Source organism: Mesocricetus auratus, unplaced genomic scaffold (assembly GCF_017639785.1).
Source record: "Mesocricetus auratus isolate SY011 unplaced genomic scaffold, BCM_Maur_2.0 Super-Scaffold_100004, whole genome shotgun sequence".
Taxonomy (NCBI): Eukaryota; Metazoa; Chordata; class Mammalia; order Rodentia; family Cricetidae; genus Mesocricetus; species Mesocricetus auratus.
Genome location: NW_024429189.1, coordinates 114868750 through 114887166, shown reverse-complemented (window position 1 = coordinate 114887166; position 18417 = coordinate 114868750). Strand labels below are relative to the sequence as shown.

The following is an 18417-nucleotide window of genomic DNA, read 5'->3' as shown; positions in this document are numbered from 1 at the left end:
GTCTCGAAAAACCAAAAAAAAAAAAAAAAAAAAAAAACCTACCTGTGGGTGAATTGAGCGAGAGAAGCCTTTGTAGGATGTCAAGATTGTTTGAGGTTGTTAATATATCTAATCAAAGTTGGCTGGTGTATTCTGGTTTTATTTTATTTTTAATACAGGGTCTTACTGTTTAGCTTTGGTTGGCCTAAAACTCATTTATGTAGACCAGGCTGTCCTTTTGGTATATTTCTTTTAAGCCACCTTTAAAAAATCTTATTTTTTATTTTATATGTATAGATGTTTGGCCTGCAGGTATGCCTGTGCAACACATGCATGTCTGGTGCCCCAGAAAGCCAGAAGAGTGTGTCAGATCTTCTGGAACTGAAGTTACAGACAATTGTGAGCTGTCTTATAGGTGCTGGGAATTGAATTTGGTCCTTTGTAAGGACAACCGAGGCATATGTCCAGCTCTCTGGTGTATTTCTAGGTCTGTGTCCCAAGCCTTTCGGAAGAGCCTTGCATTAGCTGTGTCTCTTCTGTGGTTCTGTTTTGTGAGCAAATCTGAAAGTCATATTGATGTGACTAGTCCTCAACTGTTGAAGTACTTTTATAGTTACTGTATTTTATATTTTATTTGATCCTTTTTGTGATCTCTTTTTATCTAGAACATTTGTGGTTTGTTCAGCTGTTACATTTATGACAACATTTTTTAAAAATAGTTCATCTCCTGTTCCTTACTTAGGCCTCTGTTATTTCATTTGTTCTGGAAAACACCTGTACCCTGTGTGCTTGAAAGTGTGTGTCACTTCTCTTTTCTCCATTGTCTGTTTTTGTTCGTTTAGTATGGGCATTTTGCTATTAGTATTTAGACAAAAAAAAAAAAAAGACTCAACCGATCCCCACTGTTGCCTTCTTTCCCTGCTCCACCCCCTGGTAAGGAGTTTCCTTCTTCCCTCTCTCCCAATGGCAGTCTTCTACGGACTATGGCCCAGGCCAAGGCACTCCTTTTTAGTTCCCTGACCTGACCCTTCAGGTCTCATGCCTGGTTTTGGAATTCCTCAGTCGGGTAAGGCTCTCTTGCTGGGGAATGGTCCCCTCTGAAGCTTGGAACTGTGGCCCGCAGACCCCCACTTGACTGACGTCCAGTGGAGCCCTCACACTGGATTTGTTTCTCCCCAGCTCTCCATTTCCATGGAGGTTACTATATTCAGGATGTGCTTGTAAGTGTGTATTCAGGCAACATTATCCTTTAGGAATTATAACAGTCATTAATATTTTATAAAGATTGAAATTCATTTCAAAGGTTTAATTTTTACAAAGGTTAAAAAAGGAAACAAAACTCTTCATATAGCTCAGGCCATAATTCACTTATGTAGACCAGGCAGACATTGAAATCACAGGGATCTCCTGAATGCTGGGATTAAACATGTGTCTTTACACATGGGAAAATGCATTTAAAACATCACTAGTCAGGTTAGATTGTGTGTAACTGGTTTGTAAGTATTGAATTGATGCTGTTTGATTTCTTAGGTATTTACATATCGCTACTGACTCTTATTGGCACACACTCTGCTTAGAATAAAAGTCCAGTTATCCTTCCTTAGTATGCATATCTGTATCCCATTACCTTTATTTAGGACATTAAACCAAGCTAATACTTTTATCAGCCAGTTAACTGTCAGAGTGTTCTGTTTGAGAATCCATTTTTTTCCCCTTAAATAAGCAGAAGTAGTGGGGAAAAGTCTCGCAAAGTTGAATCTGAATGTGTGAGAGAGAACTTCAAAGAGTCATTTTGGTAGCATGTGCCAGTGCTCATCTTGGTATTGCTTCTCTTCATCTTTTGATCTGACTACTCCTGTGACAGGGCTACCAATGACATCATCTGCAGGTGGCCTGGGCAATACCAAAGCCCTGGCTTTTAATCCTTTCTGCTGAACATGGAGGTCCGCTTTGGTTTATCCCCCGCCAGCCGCCTGGGCTCTGCTGCATTGTAGTCCCCAAATAAACACACAAGACGCTCTATTAATTATGAAGCTGTTGGCCTTTGCTTGTTTCTTACTGGCTAGCTCTGACTTAAGTATTTACCCCATAATTGTTAATCTAAGTATGTCTCTTACCGGAGAATAGTTCCGGGCTTCCTACCCCATGGCGTCACATGTCGACTCTCTTGTGTTTCTCCTTCCCAGAATCCTCCTGGACTCCTAGTCCCACCTATCTAGATTCCTATTGGCTCAACAGTACTTTATTGACAAATGTACAGGACTTCCCCGAACACAGACTAGATCAGTTGTCTTAACTATCACCCTAATACTTACCATATCTCTCTATGAGGAATATTCAGAGTCATCTCTACTGGGTATTTTGAAATGTTATCCACAGTGTTTATCCTCCTGTGCCGTAGAACTTGAGGCATTCTTTCACATGTTCACCTGCACCCCTGGACATGTTAACCATCCCCTATCTGCCCTCTCCTACCCCATAACGCTTCCTAAGCCTTGGTAACTACAATTCTATTCCACATGCCTATTTTAGTCAGGTTCTCTACAGGACCAGAAGCAAGTGGATGAAAAAAAAAGTCAGAATATATTAAGTGAGCTTTAAAATAGTAATGGCAGCCAAATCACACTGAGGTGCTGAGGGTCTGGTAGTTACTCACTCCTTAAGGCTGGTACCGAAACATTAAGAGTAATCCCACAGAAGTTGTCTCTTGTTTTCTTTGTGGATATCCCATGTTTCTGGAATCTTTAGTATCCTGAGGCCTTCATTATAACTCAGGTTTCACCTTCATCACTTTGTGCAGTGACCTCTGAGATCCTTCTTGCAGGGAATCTAGCAAGGCCGGGAACCTAGCCTTGCTACAACACCTCATAAGACCTTAGTGTGAGCCTCTATGACCCCATTACTTACATTTTTCATGCTACCAAAACCATTACCATGTGAACAATGCTGGATTCTGACAGCTTGAAATGTAGCCTGCCTCCTTGAACCACAGCTGCCATGGTCTAAGCCTAGTAGAGCACTTCCCTAGATGGGTCTGTTAGAGCAACATGTCCTGGAGGCTCTGCTGAAGTCTCTCCTCCCTCTCTCTCCTCTCTTCTCCCCATCACCTTCTTTCTTTCTAAGACAAGGTATCATGTAATCCACACTGGTCTTGAATTCACTAAGTAGTTGACAATGTGGTGGCATGCATCTGTGAGTTGGGATATGGGATGGAGATCTGAAAATCAGTTGGAAGTTCTTGGACCAGCAAATCTGGAGTATGCAGCCTACCAGCAAAAACAAGAGAGACCCTACTTAACCAGATGGAAGGGAAGAACAGATTCCTGAAAGTGAGTGCCCTCTGTCCATTACACACTCATCTGCACTCTTACACACAAAAAGTACACATAAAAGATTTTATTAAAGCTTTCTTGTAAAGAATGTGTGGGAGAAAAAAACCAATAAGATTATCTAGACTTAAAGTCTACACATCTCAGTGAACTTCTATACAGAATAAAAATAGTTTTAAAATACAAGTTTTTCAAACAAGTTCTGGAGTTCTTGGTGGGTATGGCCCTGCCTCCAAGGCACTTTTCCTATCCACTCAGTGTCCAGTTTCTCTTTCATGGCATGAGTCTTTAACACTTGCAGATGCTTTCTCCAAACCCATGTAACCCACAGCTTTTAAACTGCTCCTATTCCTTTCCTCTCTAAGCTACATTTTTCAGATCATTTTGTTCTACTTGTCTACCATGAATCTGGTTAAGAGTATCAAGCAGTAACCATTCTGTAGCCTCAAATGCTATCGTGTCTTGGAGTTTTACAAAATACATAATCCATTACTTTTTAATTCACCCTCACTCAAATTTTCAGGACAGGTAGAACATAGCCACATTCTTTGCTAGAATATGCTACAAATGGCCTTGTTCCTATTAGAGTCCTTGTTTCCCTCAGAAACTTGGTGATACCTTCACTGTTCACATATATATCAGCATTCTAGCCTTCTCTATCCCCACTGCAATGGCACATTAAGCTCTGTTTATAGCACTCTAAGGGTTTGCAAACCTGTACCTCCAAATTCCACCATATTTCTGCTAAATGATCAGAGCAGTCATCTTAATTAACCCCACTTCTGGTACTGATTTCTATATTATTTACTTATTGCTGTGACAGAGTATCTGATAAAAAAAACTTAGGAAGGATTTCTTTGGCTCATAGTTTAAGAGAAGTCCATCATGGTGGAGGTGTGATAGTAGATGGTTTCACGACAACAGTACTATGTGTCTGGGATTCCTCACCTCTGGGACAGGAAGCAGAGACTGTACGGGAAGCAGGGTCCAGCTGCGAACCTCAAGGACAACTCCTAGTGACTCACTTCCTTCATTAAGGTTCTAACTCCTAAAGGTTTCACAACCTTCTAAAATAGCACCAACAGGTAACTAGCCATGCCCAAACACGTGAGCCTGTGGGGACATTTACCTTTCAAATCATAACACTATCACACAGTTAACATACATAAGGCAGGTGTGCTATTTTTTATATTTTGTTTTTTATATCATTGAGATTATAATATAATTATATTATTTCTCCCCTTCCCTTTTCTCTAAACCCTCCCAAAGGCATTATTAATAGCCTGTGATGTTTTAGACCCTGGCCAACCAGCAGCACAAGAGGGCTTTTCATGCCTGGTGTTAGGGGTTTTTTTAGATGGTCTTTGGCTCCTAGAGGGAGTATGTCAACCAAAATGAAAATATTCATGCAAACTATATATGTTTATTTATCTAGACTTATTGCATTGTAGGTCTTTAAGGTAGATAGTTAATAGTATGATTCCTTATGACCTTTTCAGACTTCCTTATTGTTATTTTATCTTCTCTCTCTTTTTATGTATTTGTGGCAGAGATACTTTTAAACAGAGAGTGAATTTGTCTCTCCTTTTTTGGTATTTTCTGTTTTTGTTTGCTATTTTGAGGGACAGATATACTTATTAAAAACTGTCCTGTGGAGCTGGGCTCACTACTGCATGCCTGTAATCCTGGGACTGGAGAGGCAGAGGGATTTTTTGAGGCTTTTCATGGGTTATGTAGAGCAAGACTTTGTGTCAAAACCGACTTCAGTAACAATACCCGCCCCCCAAAAAACTCAAAATAATAAAACCTAACGACAGTGAAACCACCACCAGCAGCAACACAAAGCATTGATGTAGACAGATTCTTCCATTCACACAGCAGCTAGCATTGTCATTGTAACCTTTGTGCCAGGCCCTGCTTGACCTCTCCCTACAAGTTAGGCTAAGGAGATATTCCTGCTAGTGAAGAAGCATTGTTCTGGGTGACAGACCCCGCCCCCACCTCACCATGGCCCCAATAGCACACAGTGGTCCTTGTCCCTGTAGTTTGGTGTGGCTGGATAGCCCTCAGGTTATCCTAATTATAGATCTGAATTCTTTCTGGTTGTGCATGTACAGTGGTACAGTGCTGTAACTGCCATTATTTGAGATATTCCTACTCTAATATCTTGTGATTTTAGAAGCAGCTTTATTTCTGCCTCTGCAGTTGTCACCTTTTCCTTTTGGGTACATCTCATGATGTGTGTGTGCCATTAATTCCCACAAGTCTACTTTGAACCTCCCTCCTCCCACCCACAGCTTTAAAATAGTGTGTATTATAGTTGCCAGTGTGGCTGCGTGCTCCAAACAGTGATTAATCAGGGTGGGGAAAACTAGGACTTCAGAGGATTTGGGGATTAATTGGGTTTTGGCAGTTTTGCTGTTCACTGACCCTTAGTGGGCTGCCTTGGGGCTTGACCAGAGTGGAACAGGGTTGGGGCTGGATGTGCTGTCGCAGGCATCTGCATCCCCAAAGCATGAGGTTTCTGTGAGCTCTCTGACCTCCCTCCTTGGTGTCATGTGGCACATACTCACCTCAGCAGCTGTTTGCTCAGTAAGTGACCAAGAAGCTCCTACCTCAGAAAAGAAAGGGGGGTCGGGCTGGGGCCTCCAAGTGCAGGCAGGTCTTGTGCCTGCTTGTGTTTCCTTTCTTGGAGCAGAAGGTGTTTCCTTGTTCAAGGTCAGAAGCCCCTAATGCTAAACGACACTGACTTTAGCTCAGTTCAGCTTTCTTCATGCCACTTAGTGCTGTGTGCTGACATAGTATTACCTCATAGCAGAGATTGTTTTCACAATCTGTTGTTTCCAAGAATATTCTACCTGTGGAGCTTAGGGTAGCTATTAGTTGAATTGTTTTAAAACTTGGAATATTTAATGTTCATGTACATGAAGTAAGTGAGGTGCTTTTAAAGACATTTACAAAAGGTCCACAGTTACAGTCGTTTGTGGAGTCTGTTCTTTCCTTGCATCTTTATATGGGGTTGCGGATTGAACTTAGGTTGCCAGGTTTGTATGGCAGGAATCTTTACCCTATCAGCAGCTTGCCTTTTGTTTTTATATGGCCTCCTAAAGTACCTCTCACAGCTTTGGAGACAAAGTCTCATGCTGCCCATGCTGGCCTTAAACTCATTGTATGATGGATAATGACTTAGAATTTCTGATACTCTTGCCTTACCTTCTCAAATGCTGGTATTACAGGTACGGGCTACCATGTACTGTTTATATGGATTGGGTGAGAATCAAACCCAGGGCATTGTGTGTGCTAGGCAAGCATTCTACCAGCTGAGTCACATCCCCAGACTGTATTCTCTCTCTGTCTCTCTCTCTCTTCCTCGCTCTTTGATAATGAGTCTTCCTTAGATGTTTTGTTGTTATTTGTTTGTGTTGTTTATTTGTTTTGATACAGGTTCTCATGTAGCACAGACTGGCCTCAAAGTCACTGAGGATGACCTTAAAATCCTGATCATTATGCCTGTACCTTCCAAATATTGGGGTTATAGGCATATGCTACCATGCTTGGCTTTCTTCACTTGTTTTTTTTTTTTTCAAGTCTGTATATTACTTATATATATATATATTATTTTAAATTTAAATTAGAAACAAGGTTGCTTCACATGTCAATCCCAGGTCCCTCTCCCTTTCCCTCCCCTCCTCCCATGCCCTCCCACCACCCCCTCCGTACCCCTTCATTTCCCAGGGAGGGTGAGGCCCTCCATGGGGTATCCATAGTCTGTCATTTCATCCAGGGCAAGGTCTAGACCCTCCCCCCAAGAGTCCAGGATGAGAGAGCATCTCTCATTGTAGGATGGGCACCCCAAGTCCATTTGTATGTGAGGGATAAATACTGATCTACTACCCAAGGCCCACTAGATTGCCTAGGCCTCCTCACTGATGTCCACATTCAGTAGGTCTTGATCAGTCCCATGCTGGATTCCCAGCCATCAGTCTGGGATTCAAGAGGTAACCCTTGTCAGGTCAGCTGTTTCTGGGGGCTAAACCAGCCCAGTCTTAACCCCTTTGGTCATCAGTCCTCCCTCTCTGTCACTGGGTTCCTTGAGTTCAGCTCAGTGTTTAGCTATAGGAGTCTGACTCTGCTTCCATCAGCCATTGAATGAAGGTTTTGTTTCCCAGACTCTCTGGCAGTAAGATTGTAGGCTGGCACTCCCCAGATCTATGTCTAAAATCCATAAATGAGAGAGTACATGCCATGTTTCTCTTTTTGTGACTGGGTTACCTCACTCAGGATGGTTTCTTCTAGTGCCATCCATTTGCCTGCAAATTTCAGGATTCCATTGTTTTTTTTTACTAAATAGTACTCCATTGTGTAAATGTACCACATTTTCTCTATCCACTCTTCAGTTGAGGGGCATCTAGGTTGCTTCCAAGTTCTGGCTATTACAAATAATGCTGCTATGAACATAGTGGTACAGATGTCCTTGTTGTATGAATGTGCATCTTTTGGAGATATGCCTAAGGGTGGAATTGCTGGGTCTCGTGATAGGATTATTCCCATTTTTCTGAAGAATCTCCATACTGATTTCCAAAGTGGCTGTACAAGTTGGCACTCCCACCAACAGTGGAGGAGTATTCCTCTTTCTCCACAACCTTTCCAGCACAAACTGTCATTGGTGTTTTTTATTTTAGCCATTCAGACAGGAGTAAGATGATATCTCAGAGCTGTTTTGATTTGCATTTCCCTGATGGCTAAGGATGTTGAGCACTTTCTCAAGTGCCTCTCAGCCATTCTTCACTTGTTTTTTAAGACTGATTTTTATGTGTACTTCTGTGTATCTATGCATGGGAAAGTGTACATGGGTGCAGGTGCCTTTTGAAGTCAGAGGCATGGGATCCAAATCTAGAGTTACAAGCTGTTGTGAGCCACCCAGTGTGGGTACTGGGAACCAAACTCAGGTCCTCTGCAAGAGCTGTATGTGTTCTTAACCCCTAAGCCAGCTCTCCAGCCCCTTTTTCTAGGATTGAGAATGCTTGTGGTAATGCTGTTCAGGACAGGTAAGTGTCTGTTGATCTAATCCAGCTGCCTCATTCAATCTTTTCACGAAGATCTCTAAATTTGAAGTCAGGAGCCAGCCGCACTGCCAGCCTGTGCTGAGTGATGAAGGTGAGCCGCTGGCCTCCAGATGCCAGTGTCTCTTGTGAGATGAAGGCAGTGCCCTCTGGTTATTATAACGATACATAGCGGGGGGGGGGGGGGGGGGAGGCCTGATGTGGAATATCTGGTGTGAACTTAGCACAGCACAGGAGTTTTGTTGTTTGCATCTCTACTTGAAAGTAGGATAAGGTACATTTTAATTAAGCTAGTTTTATTTAGAAACTTAATAAGAATGGCTGCACTACACTATAATTACAGTTAAAGATTCCTGGTACTTGATAGAAAAACAAGACATGGGAAAAAGGCTAGCTTGTGTTAACTCTGTGGAGCTGTGACTAAAAGTGAGAAACTTCTCATGAGGAATTTTCCACTAGGGAAGCCTGTTCGTTCATTGCTCTAAAAAAAGAAAAGAAAAGAGATGTAGATGGGTTGAAGAGATGGCTCAGAGCCTAAGAGCACTGGCTCTTCCATAGGATGTGGGTTCAGTTCCCAGTGCCTGCACAGCAACTCATAAGCTTCTAATTCCAGTTTCAGGGGACCTGGCACCCTCTTCTAACTTCTGTGGGCACCAGGCACACAAATGGTGCTCATTCATAATGCAGGCAAAACACTCATACACATAAAGAAAATAAATCTTTTTTAGAAAAGTTAATGTGTGTGTGGGGGGGCAGGGGGAGAGCAGGAGAGATGGCTCAGAGGTTAAGAGCACTGGCTGTTCTTCCAGAGGTCCTGGGTTCAATTCCCAGCAACCACACGGTGGCTCACAACCATCTGTAATGAGATCTGGTGCCCTCTTCTGGCCTGCAGGCATACATATAGAGAGAATACTGTATATACAATAAATAAATATTTAAAAAGAAAAAAATTACTGTAGATTTGAAGTAGAGGAAAGAGATTTAAAGGCTGAGGTTAAAAACATTGCTTGGTTTGCCTCTTCAGTTTTGGAACAGCTAGATGACACTCTGTCATTCCTTGTGTGACATGGCCCCAGGTTATTTTATTTGGCATGCAGGAGTATCAGTTTATTGAGATATAATTCACCTGACAGGTAGTTTACCTCTCTGAAGTGTTTGCTGATTTTTAAAAATCTTTGCATAGTGGAGCTGTACAACCATGACAGTAGCCATCCCCAAATCAAACAACACACCCTTTGCCTGTGACACCCCTTCCTGACTTTCCCCCAACACTCTTGGCTTGATGTCTTAAGTCTGGTTTGTGACATCAGAATACCTGAGACTGAGTAGTTTAAAGGAAGAAGAGAAGTCTACTTCTCAATTCTGGAGAGTAGAACTTGAAAAATCAAGGTGCTGCCATCTGGTGTGGTGATCCTTTACTGTTCTTACATGGTGGACGTCTGTAGGTAGGAGAAGAATGGTGTGTGCTTGCTTGGCAGTGGAGCAAAGAAGAAAGATCCTACCACACAGGCCCTAGCTTTACCTTTAGAAGTTCACTGATCATGACCTACTGAGCTTACTGAGATGTGCTTGTCTTCCTTCTTCCACTCCCTTTCACCTCTGTTTCCACACTCCACTCTGAAGTCCTCATTGTATGTGCTACACAGTCAGAGTCTCTTGGTCCTTGGTGTTCCTCTGAGATTTGATTTTTGCAGTGTAGACAGACAGACAAATGTCTTTTATGGAAGGACCTGAGCTAATTAGAAGCAGAGCTGAATTCAGAAACTCTAGGTGAATCACCAAAGACTAATTTGCCTTTATATATGAAGAAATTGCTAAGTGTATAAAGATATTCCCTAGAGGCTGGAGAGATAGCTCAGTGGTTAAGGGTACTGGCTGCTCTATCAGAAGACCTGGGTTCAAGTCCCAATATCTACATGGTAGGTAACAACCATCTGTAACTCCAGTTCAGAGAGTTCTGATGCCCCTTCTAAGATACGTGGCAACAAAACACTTATACACATAAAATAATTTTTGTAGTTAAAAATAAAGAAAAACTAAGCTATGCATCAGTAGGAATTAGCTGCCCAATAAAGAATTTTCTAGAACTACATGCATTCTTTGCTGCTTGTGAAGCATCCTCTTCTCAAGATGTTTACACAGTGCTTTTCTGTACCTGGTGAGGATGGGGCGCTGAGGTTCTTTCATGCTGGAAACAGACTGGCCCCTGCCAGAGCTGACAATTTTGTGGCTTTTCTGGGGGTTGAGTGGTTGCTTTTCAGACAAGGTCTCACCATTGAGCTCAGGCTGGCCTGGAACTCACCATCCTCTTGCCTTTGCCACTCCAAAGGCAAGGGGTTACAGGCCTGGGCCACCACATCTGGCTTTTAGGTTTTGTGCTAAACTGTTAAGAATGGCAAGAAATCCATTACCTAGCTTGACAGAAAACTTGCTTTTCTAAAACTTTTAGACATATTTATTTTTGCGTGTATGAGTGCTTTGCCTACATGTATGTATGCCTATCAAGAGGGTATCAGATTCTCCTGGAACTGGAGTTACAGATGGCTGTGAGCTTCCATATAAGTAATAGGAACCAAACCCAGGACCTCTGCAAGAACAAGTGTTCTTAAACACTGAACCCAAAACTTGCATTTCTTATACATGGGACACTCTAGTTAAGGTTGTAGACTCTGGATTTGCCAGATCTTTGTAAAGGTGTCATTTTTATGATATCTAGTATGTGGTCCAGGACAGTAAACTTAGGATTCCTCAGCTTCCTCATCTGGAACTTGGGGTCAAGGACAGTATTAGCTGTTAAGATTCTCTAGTTTGTCTCATGCACGGAAGAGCTCATTGAGTGTTTCAGGGTTACAATAATAATGTAATGAAAATAATACATAACAAATAATAAAATAATCTTGTTTCAGGGAGGGAGGAGAGATGTGGATGGTTATTAACAATAGCAAGTTTAACCTCGTATTTAAATTTCTCTTAGAGGAAACACGAGAATAGAAGAGGCATGTGAAATGTATACCAGAGCCGCAAATATGTTCAAGATGGCCAAGAATTGGAGTGGTATGTACAACATTTTGTTTACTTATCAGGCAAATACTTTAAACATAATTTTGTAGGAAGACTGGACTATGTATTCCCTTTAAAGAGTGAGACTGCTGGTCCCCGAGGCAGGCATTGGTGCTGAGAGGATCCTCATCTCAGATAGCTAACCTGGTTTCAAGGTTGACCACTGGGACAATGTTTGCCTTAGTTTCTGCAAGCCACCAGTACAGCAGGCTTGTGGAATCTAAAAGAAGCATTTCATGGACTAGGAAGGGTGGTTATGCTTCTTAGAATTGTGTTCCAGAATCAGTGGAGAGACAAATTGAGTAAACAGAATTTTAAATATTTTATTTATATGCAGTTTGTGTAATCCCTGGAGCCCATAGGCATGTTAAGATCATTTAAAATATCCATTAAAAGTTATATGTTATGCAACAAAAAAATTGTATTCCAGTAAATACAGTGCCATAATTATAAGGAAACTCATTGAGAACTAACAAGATGGATAGAAATGCCTTAGCATGCGCTGAGTATTTCGAAGCAATTGTCTACTTTGATTTCACTGAGAACTGAGTGACAACATAAGCCCCATTAGCTAGTACTTTTTTTTTTTCAAAGAATTTGGGTTTATTGTGCATTCAGTATAAAATACTAAAAGTTAATAAATGGAAGCTAACTGACTGTAAAAATATTTTAGACATATGCAGATGCAAGCTATGGATAAAAAGTTTAGAAAGGCAAGCATATCAAGAGAAAAAAATATTTTCTTTCAAATTATGAGAATATTTTGAAATAAAATTGTAACATAATAGAATTTCTCTGATTTTTTTTTTTATTGAAAACATATTCCTTGGGGCTGGAAAGATGACTCTCAGGTTAAGAGCACTGCCTGGTTTTCCAGAGGCCTTGATTTCAATTTCCAGTATTCACATGGTGGTTCACAGCCATCTGTAATGAGATCTGGTGCCCTCTTCCGGCATGCAGGCAGAACAATGTAGACATAATGAGTAAATAAGACTTCTAAAAAAGAAGATTCTTCTTTCATACAATATATCCATACCAGTTTCCCCTCCCTTCATTCCTCCCAGATCCCTCTTTTTTCCCGTCTCCCCCAGATCCACTTCTCCTCTGCTTCCCTTTAGAAAAGAGCAGGCTTTACAAGAGGCAAAAACCAACAGGATAAAACAAGATACAAGGCAAAACCCCTCATAATGAGACTGGACAAAGCAACCCAATAGGAAGAAAAGTTCCAGGAGCATGCAAAAAGTCAAAGAAACACTCATTCTCACTATTAGGAGTACCACAAAACACCAAGCTAAGAGCCATAACATATGCAGAACATCCATGCAGACCCATGCAGGTCCCAAACTTGCTGCTTCAGCGTCTGCGAGTTCATGAGCTAGCACATTCTTTAAGGTAAGCCCTCACACTAAGATTCTTTTTCTCCTTGTCTGAAAGGATTGGTCTTGCTAACACTAATTGAAGAGGAAAATGTCTCCTTTTCCCATGGAGAAAGAGACTTCTATAGCTCAGATGGTGATGGGATCCTTATGCAAGTGAATGTAGAGGCAGCGTTGGGCCAGAAAGAACATGGGTCTCCTGCTTGGCAAACAGCTGTTGTAAGGTGCAAAACGCCTCCTGCCTTTTTCCAGATGCTATTTCCCATTACCTTTAAGGCAGACACTTTGTTTCAAAGAAGATGCTTTTGAGCTGGGTGGATCTGAAAGGCTGCATCTGACTCTGAAGTTCCTTTATCAGCCTTCTTTGCAGTAGAGCTTTTGTTAAAAGGGAGATGAAAGGGTTTCAAAAGCATTTATGCCCACCTTGTGTTTTACTGAAGAACAAATGAAAGATAAACAGAATCATCCCTGAAGCCCATCTTTCCTACTCAAGTCCTGCAGTCACAGATGAAAAGTGATCTTACCCAAGAGTGATTTCTCTGAAGGCCAGATCCTAGGAAATTCACTTGGAAAGGTCCTTGTCCTCCACATACTTGTGGAGGCTTCCATGTACCCTGCCTCTGTCTGTTGCTGGGGTGGTGTCCTCAATGTCCCTGTGTTCCGCCCTTTTTCAGTTTTGTGTTGAACAGTGTCTGACTGACTGTAGCCTGAGCTGTCCTGGAGCTCATTATAAGCCCAGACAGATCTTGTACTTGGAGCCAGACATCTTCCTCCCTTGTCTCCCAGATGCTTGGTAGTAGGCCTGTGACACCATGCTTAGCTCCCAGTCAGTCTTCCCGAGGCTGAGGAAGTCAGGTCATATATTGGGTTTGCACACTGACCCTCCAGGACTGCCTTCTTCTATTTTCTGACCTCTCTGGCTCATGCTCATGCTCCTGGCTCTCACCCCAGAACCTTGGCGTGTGCTCTTACCTCTGTCTGCAGACTTGCCTTGTTTGTTGCTTTTGTCAGGCCCATCTTCAGATGCTGTCTTCTCAGCCAGCTGTCTTTTAGCTACTCTTTAGAACAATAATCTCCTTCCTGGAAACTACTCTTCCCCACTGCCCACACTAGCACCTAGCAGAAACATGGAAGTTATGTGGTGTTTTAGTTATGTTACATGTATTCCTCACATGGTGGCCCTCACATGTTTCCATTCTGACTGCATCTCCAGGGTCCACATTGTGTCTCTGATACAGTAAATATTCAGTATATTTATTTGTTAATTGAATAAACACATGAGGCCCTGAAACTAAAGCAGTGGTGCACTAGTAGTGATTATGACACCATTTTGTCTCTTGTAATTTTAGAAGTCCTTTTATAATGATAAGCTAATATGCTTTTCAGCCGCTATTCAAACTAAGCCTGACCATTGGGTAACTTCCCAGAGGTTATTCTCCTGTAAAGATACTTCCAGGCTGAGAGATACTTGCCCTTCTTAGTAGTGGCCAGAATATGTGTTCCAAGTGATAAAGTAGTGGCATGAAAAGGTAAAACCAGCACCAACTGTTAGCTTTCAAAGGAGCAGCAGGGGAGGGCTAGGTAGGAACACTGTAGAAAGTGAGATGCTGGTGGGGGTTGTGAAGAAGTGAGAAATGGAGTACATTGATGTGCCTAGGAGAGATGTATCTGCAGGAATGCAAGTGGCCAGCACCAGTGCTTCCAGAGCCAGGCCTTCCCAAAACTTCATGGCAGGTCCAGGTCACTATACTCTTCCAAGGCAAAGCCCATCAAAGCTCCTGATGGACTCTGCTGGCTGTTCCTGCATCTAGCCTGGCCTTGGCGCTTCTCAGTCTTTAACTGCTTGTGTGGCTCCTCAGTTGCCAGCAGGGATTGTTCTGATCCAGTTCTAGCCCTAAGGCTAGTTCTCGTTGCTCAGTGTCTCTTTTAGTGCTTTTCTGCTGCTGGAACAAAATCCCTTCATCTGAGTAATTTATAAAATACAAGCCCAAGATCCAGGTGCCAGCAAATTCAGTATCTGGTGAGGACTCCTCTCTGCTTCCAAGATGGCATCCTCTTGTTTCATCCCACAAGGCAACTTGCTCCTTTCAGTATCTTCTATGCTGGTACCAATTCCACTGTAAGTGTGGAATACTCATGGATTAACAACTCCCTAAAGGCCCTAGTGAGTAATACTATCACATTGGGTATTAGACTCCAATATGAAGTGGGGACACCAACATTCAGACCACAACAGCACCCATGTCATGCTAAGTAGTAAATGTTTCCTAAATATCATGTGTTCTCTGGTGTCAGAAACAGAGGCCCAGGACAAGAACTAAACTGGAGCAGGCTACAGGATTTGTGTGGCTTCCTTTCCTTGATGATCAGAGGTCCACGTGGGAATTAGGTTAATGCCTGTGAAGAGGGTATTTGGGACAAGGGAGACAGCTGAGGCTTTCATAGACTTGAAAGTTTTATTTCATACGGGTAAATTTAAAGCAAGTGGTTTTTTAGCAGAGTACACTGCTTTGTGATTGGCCTCTAGCTGTGAGGAGAATACCAGAACAGCTTGAAGGAGGAGAGGCTTACTTAGCTCACAGGTTCAGGGGCTTAGTCAGTGCTTGTTTGACCTCATCTGCCTGGGTAGAATGTTCTGGAGTGGTGGTAGAGCGGCTTTGCCATACTGTAGACAGGAAGCAAGAGCAAGGAAAGGAAGGTGACCCTGACAAACCTCAGCCCCAGCCCTAGGTGACCTTGTTTTTCATTAAGGCACAGCTCTTATGGCTTCTAGAACTAACCAAAGCAGCACCACCAGCTGGAGATCAAGTTTTCAGAACATGAGCCTGGGCATGGTAGCAGCACATGCCTGTCTGTAGTTCTGACACTTGGGAGGCTGACACAGAAAAGGATTGTGAGTGCAGCTTCAGGGAAGGCAAGACCGTGTCTTAGTAAACCACATCTTCCTTCCCCCAAGTATTTTAAACTTGAAGTGGTTCTCAACTTGTGGGCACGACCCCTCGGAGGTTGAATGATCCTTTCACGGGGGTTACCTAAGACCATCAGAAAACACAGACATTTACTATCCATAGCCGTAGCAAAATCACAGTTATGAAGTAGCAATGAAAATAATTCTATGGTTGGGGGTCATCACAACATGAGGAAGTATATTCAAGGGTCACATCATTAGGAAGGTTGAAAACTATTGCCTTAAGGTTTTGTGCCTTCTAAGTCATGATTTTCCTAGTGGAGCAGCTCAAACAATGACACCTGAGCGACATGGACACTGGGGTTGAGAAATGAGTAGAGAATAGCCTTGGCTTTAGTGTTTGGCCTTTCTTTAACTGTGTGAAGCTAAGTTCCCCTTCTTTATCATGTGGGACAGAGCTTAAGATCCTAAATGCTGGCTGTCAGTCATTGAGTGGTGGGCCAAAAAAAAGGTGGTTTCGTGTCTGGGATGCTTGGCCAGTCCTCTAGAACTACCAAGGAAAAGTAACCAACACTTAGATGCACTTGTCTTGATGCATGTCTCTCTGGCTGCAGCCTTCTTTTTAGAGACCTGTACCTTTTCTGTGTGGGACCTTGTGTCTTCTTTGGGAAGGCTGTTCCTTACTATTTAACCATGGCATCTTCTTCAGCTGCAGGAAATGCGTTCTGTCAAGCCGCCAAGCTCCACATGCAGCTTCAGAGCAAACATGACTCTGCTACCAGCTTTGTGGATGCTGGAAATGCTTATAAGAAGGCAGACCCTCAAGGTAAGGCCACTGGGTGGCTCTGTGTCACTGACCAGCATTGTTTCCTGTGGTATTGAGGTTGGCGTGCCATGCTGTGTCCTGCTAATAAGAATTCTTGCATTATAGGATAAGAAAGAAATTTTGGTTGTTTTAATAATGTCTACTCTAATCATAAAGGCATCAATTTGGAGGAGTTGAGGGACATTTGAGACAGTTTTTCATCATGTAGCAAAAGCTGACTCTGCACTCTCCTGCCTCTGCCTCTCCCTCTGCCTCTCATGTGCTGGGATTACAGGCACCTTATCTCATCTTCATGAAATATGTTTGTGAATGAAGAAGGAAAGCTTGGTGTTCCCAGCCTTCTAAGTGTATTTCACTTAGCAAAGGCGTGTAGTATCCAGTGGTTAAAAAGGTGTCTTAACCACATAGCACTCTTTTCACTGTTTTTCTAAGTTCTTTCCAAAGCTTTTCTTTTTTTTATAGGAAAGAATATTGGATGTCAAATTAGTGAAATTTTTGCAAATGTTACTTCTTTTTTGAGAAGGATTAAACTAAAGCTATTAAAATCCCATACATGTACATAGTTGTCTTTGAGTCTTCTTCTGTTGTCTGTTTTGTTTGACACACAAATCTAAACTTCTAGGAATATATCCCGAAGAAAAATGTCATCAAGCTTTTTTTGTATAAAGGTTAACTATACTTTTATTTCCAAACGTGAGAGACGGGGCACAGTGGGTCTGAGAGGCTATGAGCAGAATGACTCCATATGTAGAATTTCATACAAGCGACCAAGTCCCTGGTTTGGGGCTGGTTATGGTGACACACACCTGTGATCCCTGTGCTTGGGAGACTGAGGCTGGAGACTTGGGAGTTGCAGACCAACCTGGGATGTGAGACCCTGCCTCAAAGAAACCAAAGTACTTGGTTTCATAGAATGTTTGTTGACCTGGTAAATAATGTTCACATGCTAATTAAGGATCTGAGTGTTATGTGGCCACAATTTCTTCTTCTTCTTTTTTTTTTTTTTTTTTTTGTTTGTTTGTTTTTTTTTCGAGACAGGGTTTCTCTATTGTTTTGGAGGCTGTCTTGGAACTCGCTCTGTAGACCAGGCTGGCCTCAAACTCATAAGAGATCTGCCTGCCTCTGCCTCCAGAGTGCCACCAACATCTGGCTATATGGCTACAATTTCTGCAAAACAAAAACAAACAAGAAAAAACCTTGTGTATGTAGAAACATGTCCAAAACACAGGAAAGAAAAGTGCTGATGTGGGAATGCTGGGCCTAAGTAGGTTATAGATAATCTCTCTCTCTAAGTGGTATTATAAATAATCTCTCTCTGCTTTGCTGTCATTTGTAAGGTGTAGCAGTGAGTGTTCATTTTTAAACACACTGTAGGCAAAAGTCGCTTTTCATTTTTGTCGTTCTAGTCACTTTTCTGTTCCTCCAGTCCAGTTTTTGCCTCCTTGCTGTTTCTTTCAAACTGAAGGCAAACTTGGTGCTGTCAGCCACTGTTATTATGACAAGACACTTCCTGGTACAATGTTTTAAGAAACTAATATAATTTATTAGCTTTGTCATTGTAAAGTTTTCCCTTCGTTTCATGGTACCAATGTGACTTTTAGGTAACTTTTAGTGTACCAAAAGTTAGTGTCTTTGAACAGTATACACATTTACATATTTGGCTTAAGAGTTACAAAGTGCTTTTGATGCTGGCCTCATGAAGAGTGGAGACTATTGAAATGGTCTTCCTTGTGAAGAGGTGACATTTTCCAAAATTATATAAACACACATGATATTAATGAAGGCCGCATTTACCATATAGGTAGCAGTTTCATTTACCAGTTTGGGTGGCAATCCCTGTGGTCTTGTTTCCTTTGTAATAGAACTGCCACCTGGA

The 18417-nt window shown here is 42.1% G+C and overlaps 1 protein-coding gene across 2 annotated transcripts in view; it reads left to right on the top strand.

Annotated features, from left to right (window-relative positions):
• Napb (NSF attachment protein beta) overlaps window positions 1-18417 on the top strand; it is a 48646-nt gene that overhangs the window by 4539 nt on the left and 25690 nt on the right. The window contains exons 2-3 of one of the 2 annotated variants that reach the window (XM_040746459.1): window positions 11346-11425; window positions 16425-16541. In XM_040746459.1, coding sequence (XP_040602393.1) covers window positions 11346-11425; window positions 16425-16541 — 197 coding nt within the window. Of the gene's footprint in view, window positions 1-11345; window positions 11426-16424; window positions 16542-18417 lie in introns of those variants that run through there. The other variant, XM_040746460.1, reaches the window with a different exon arrangement.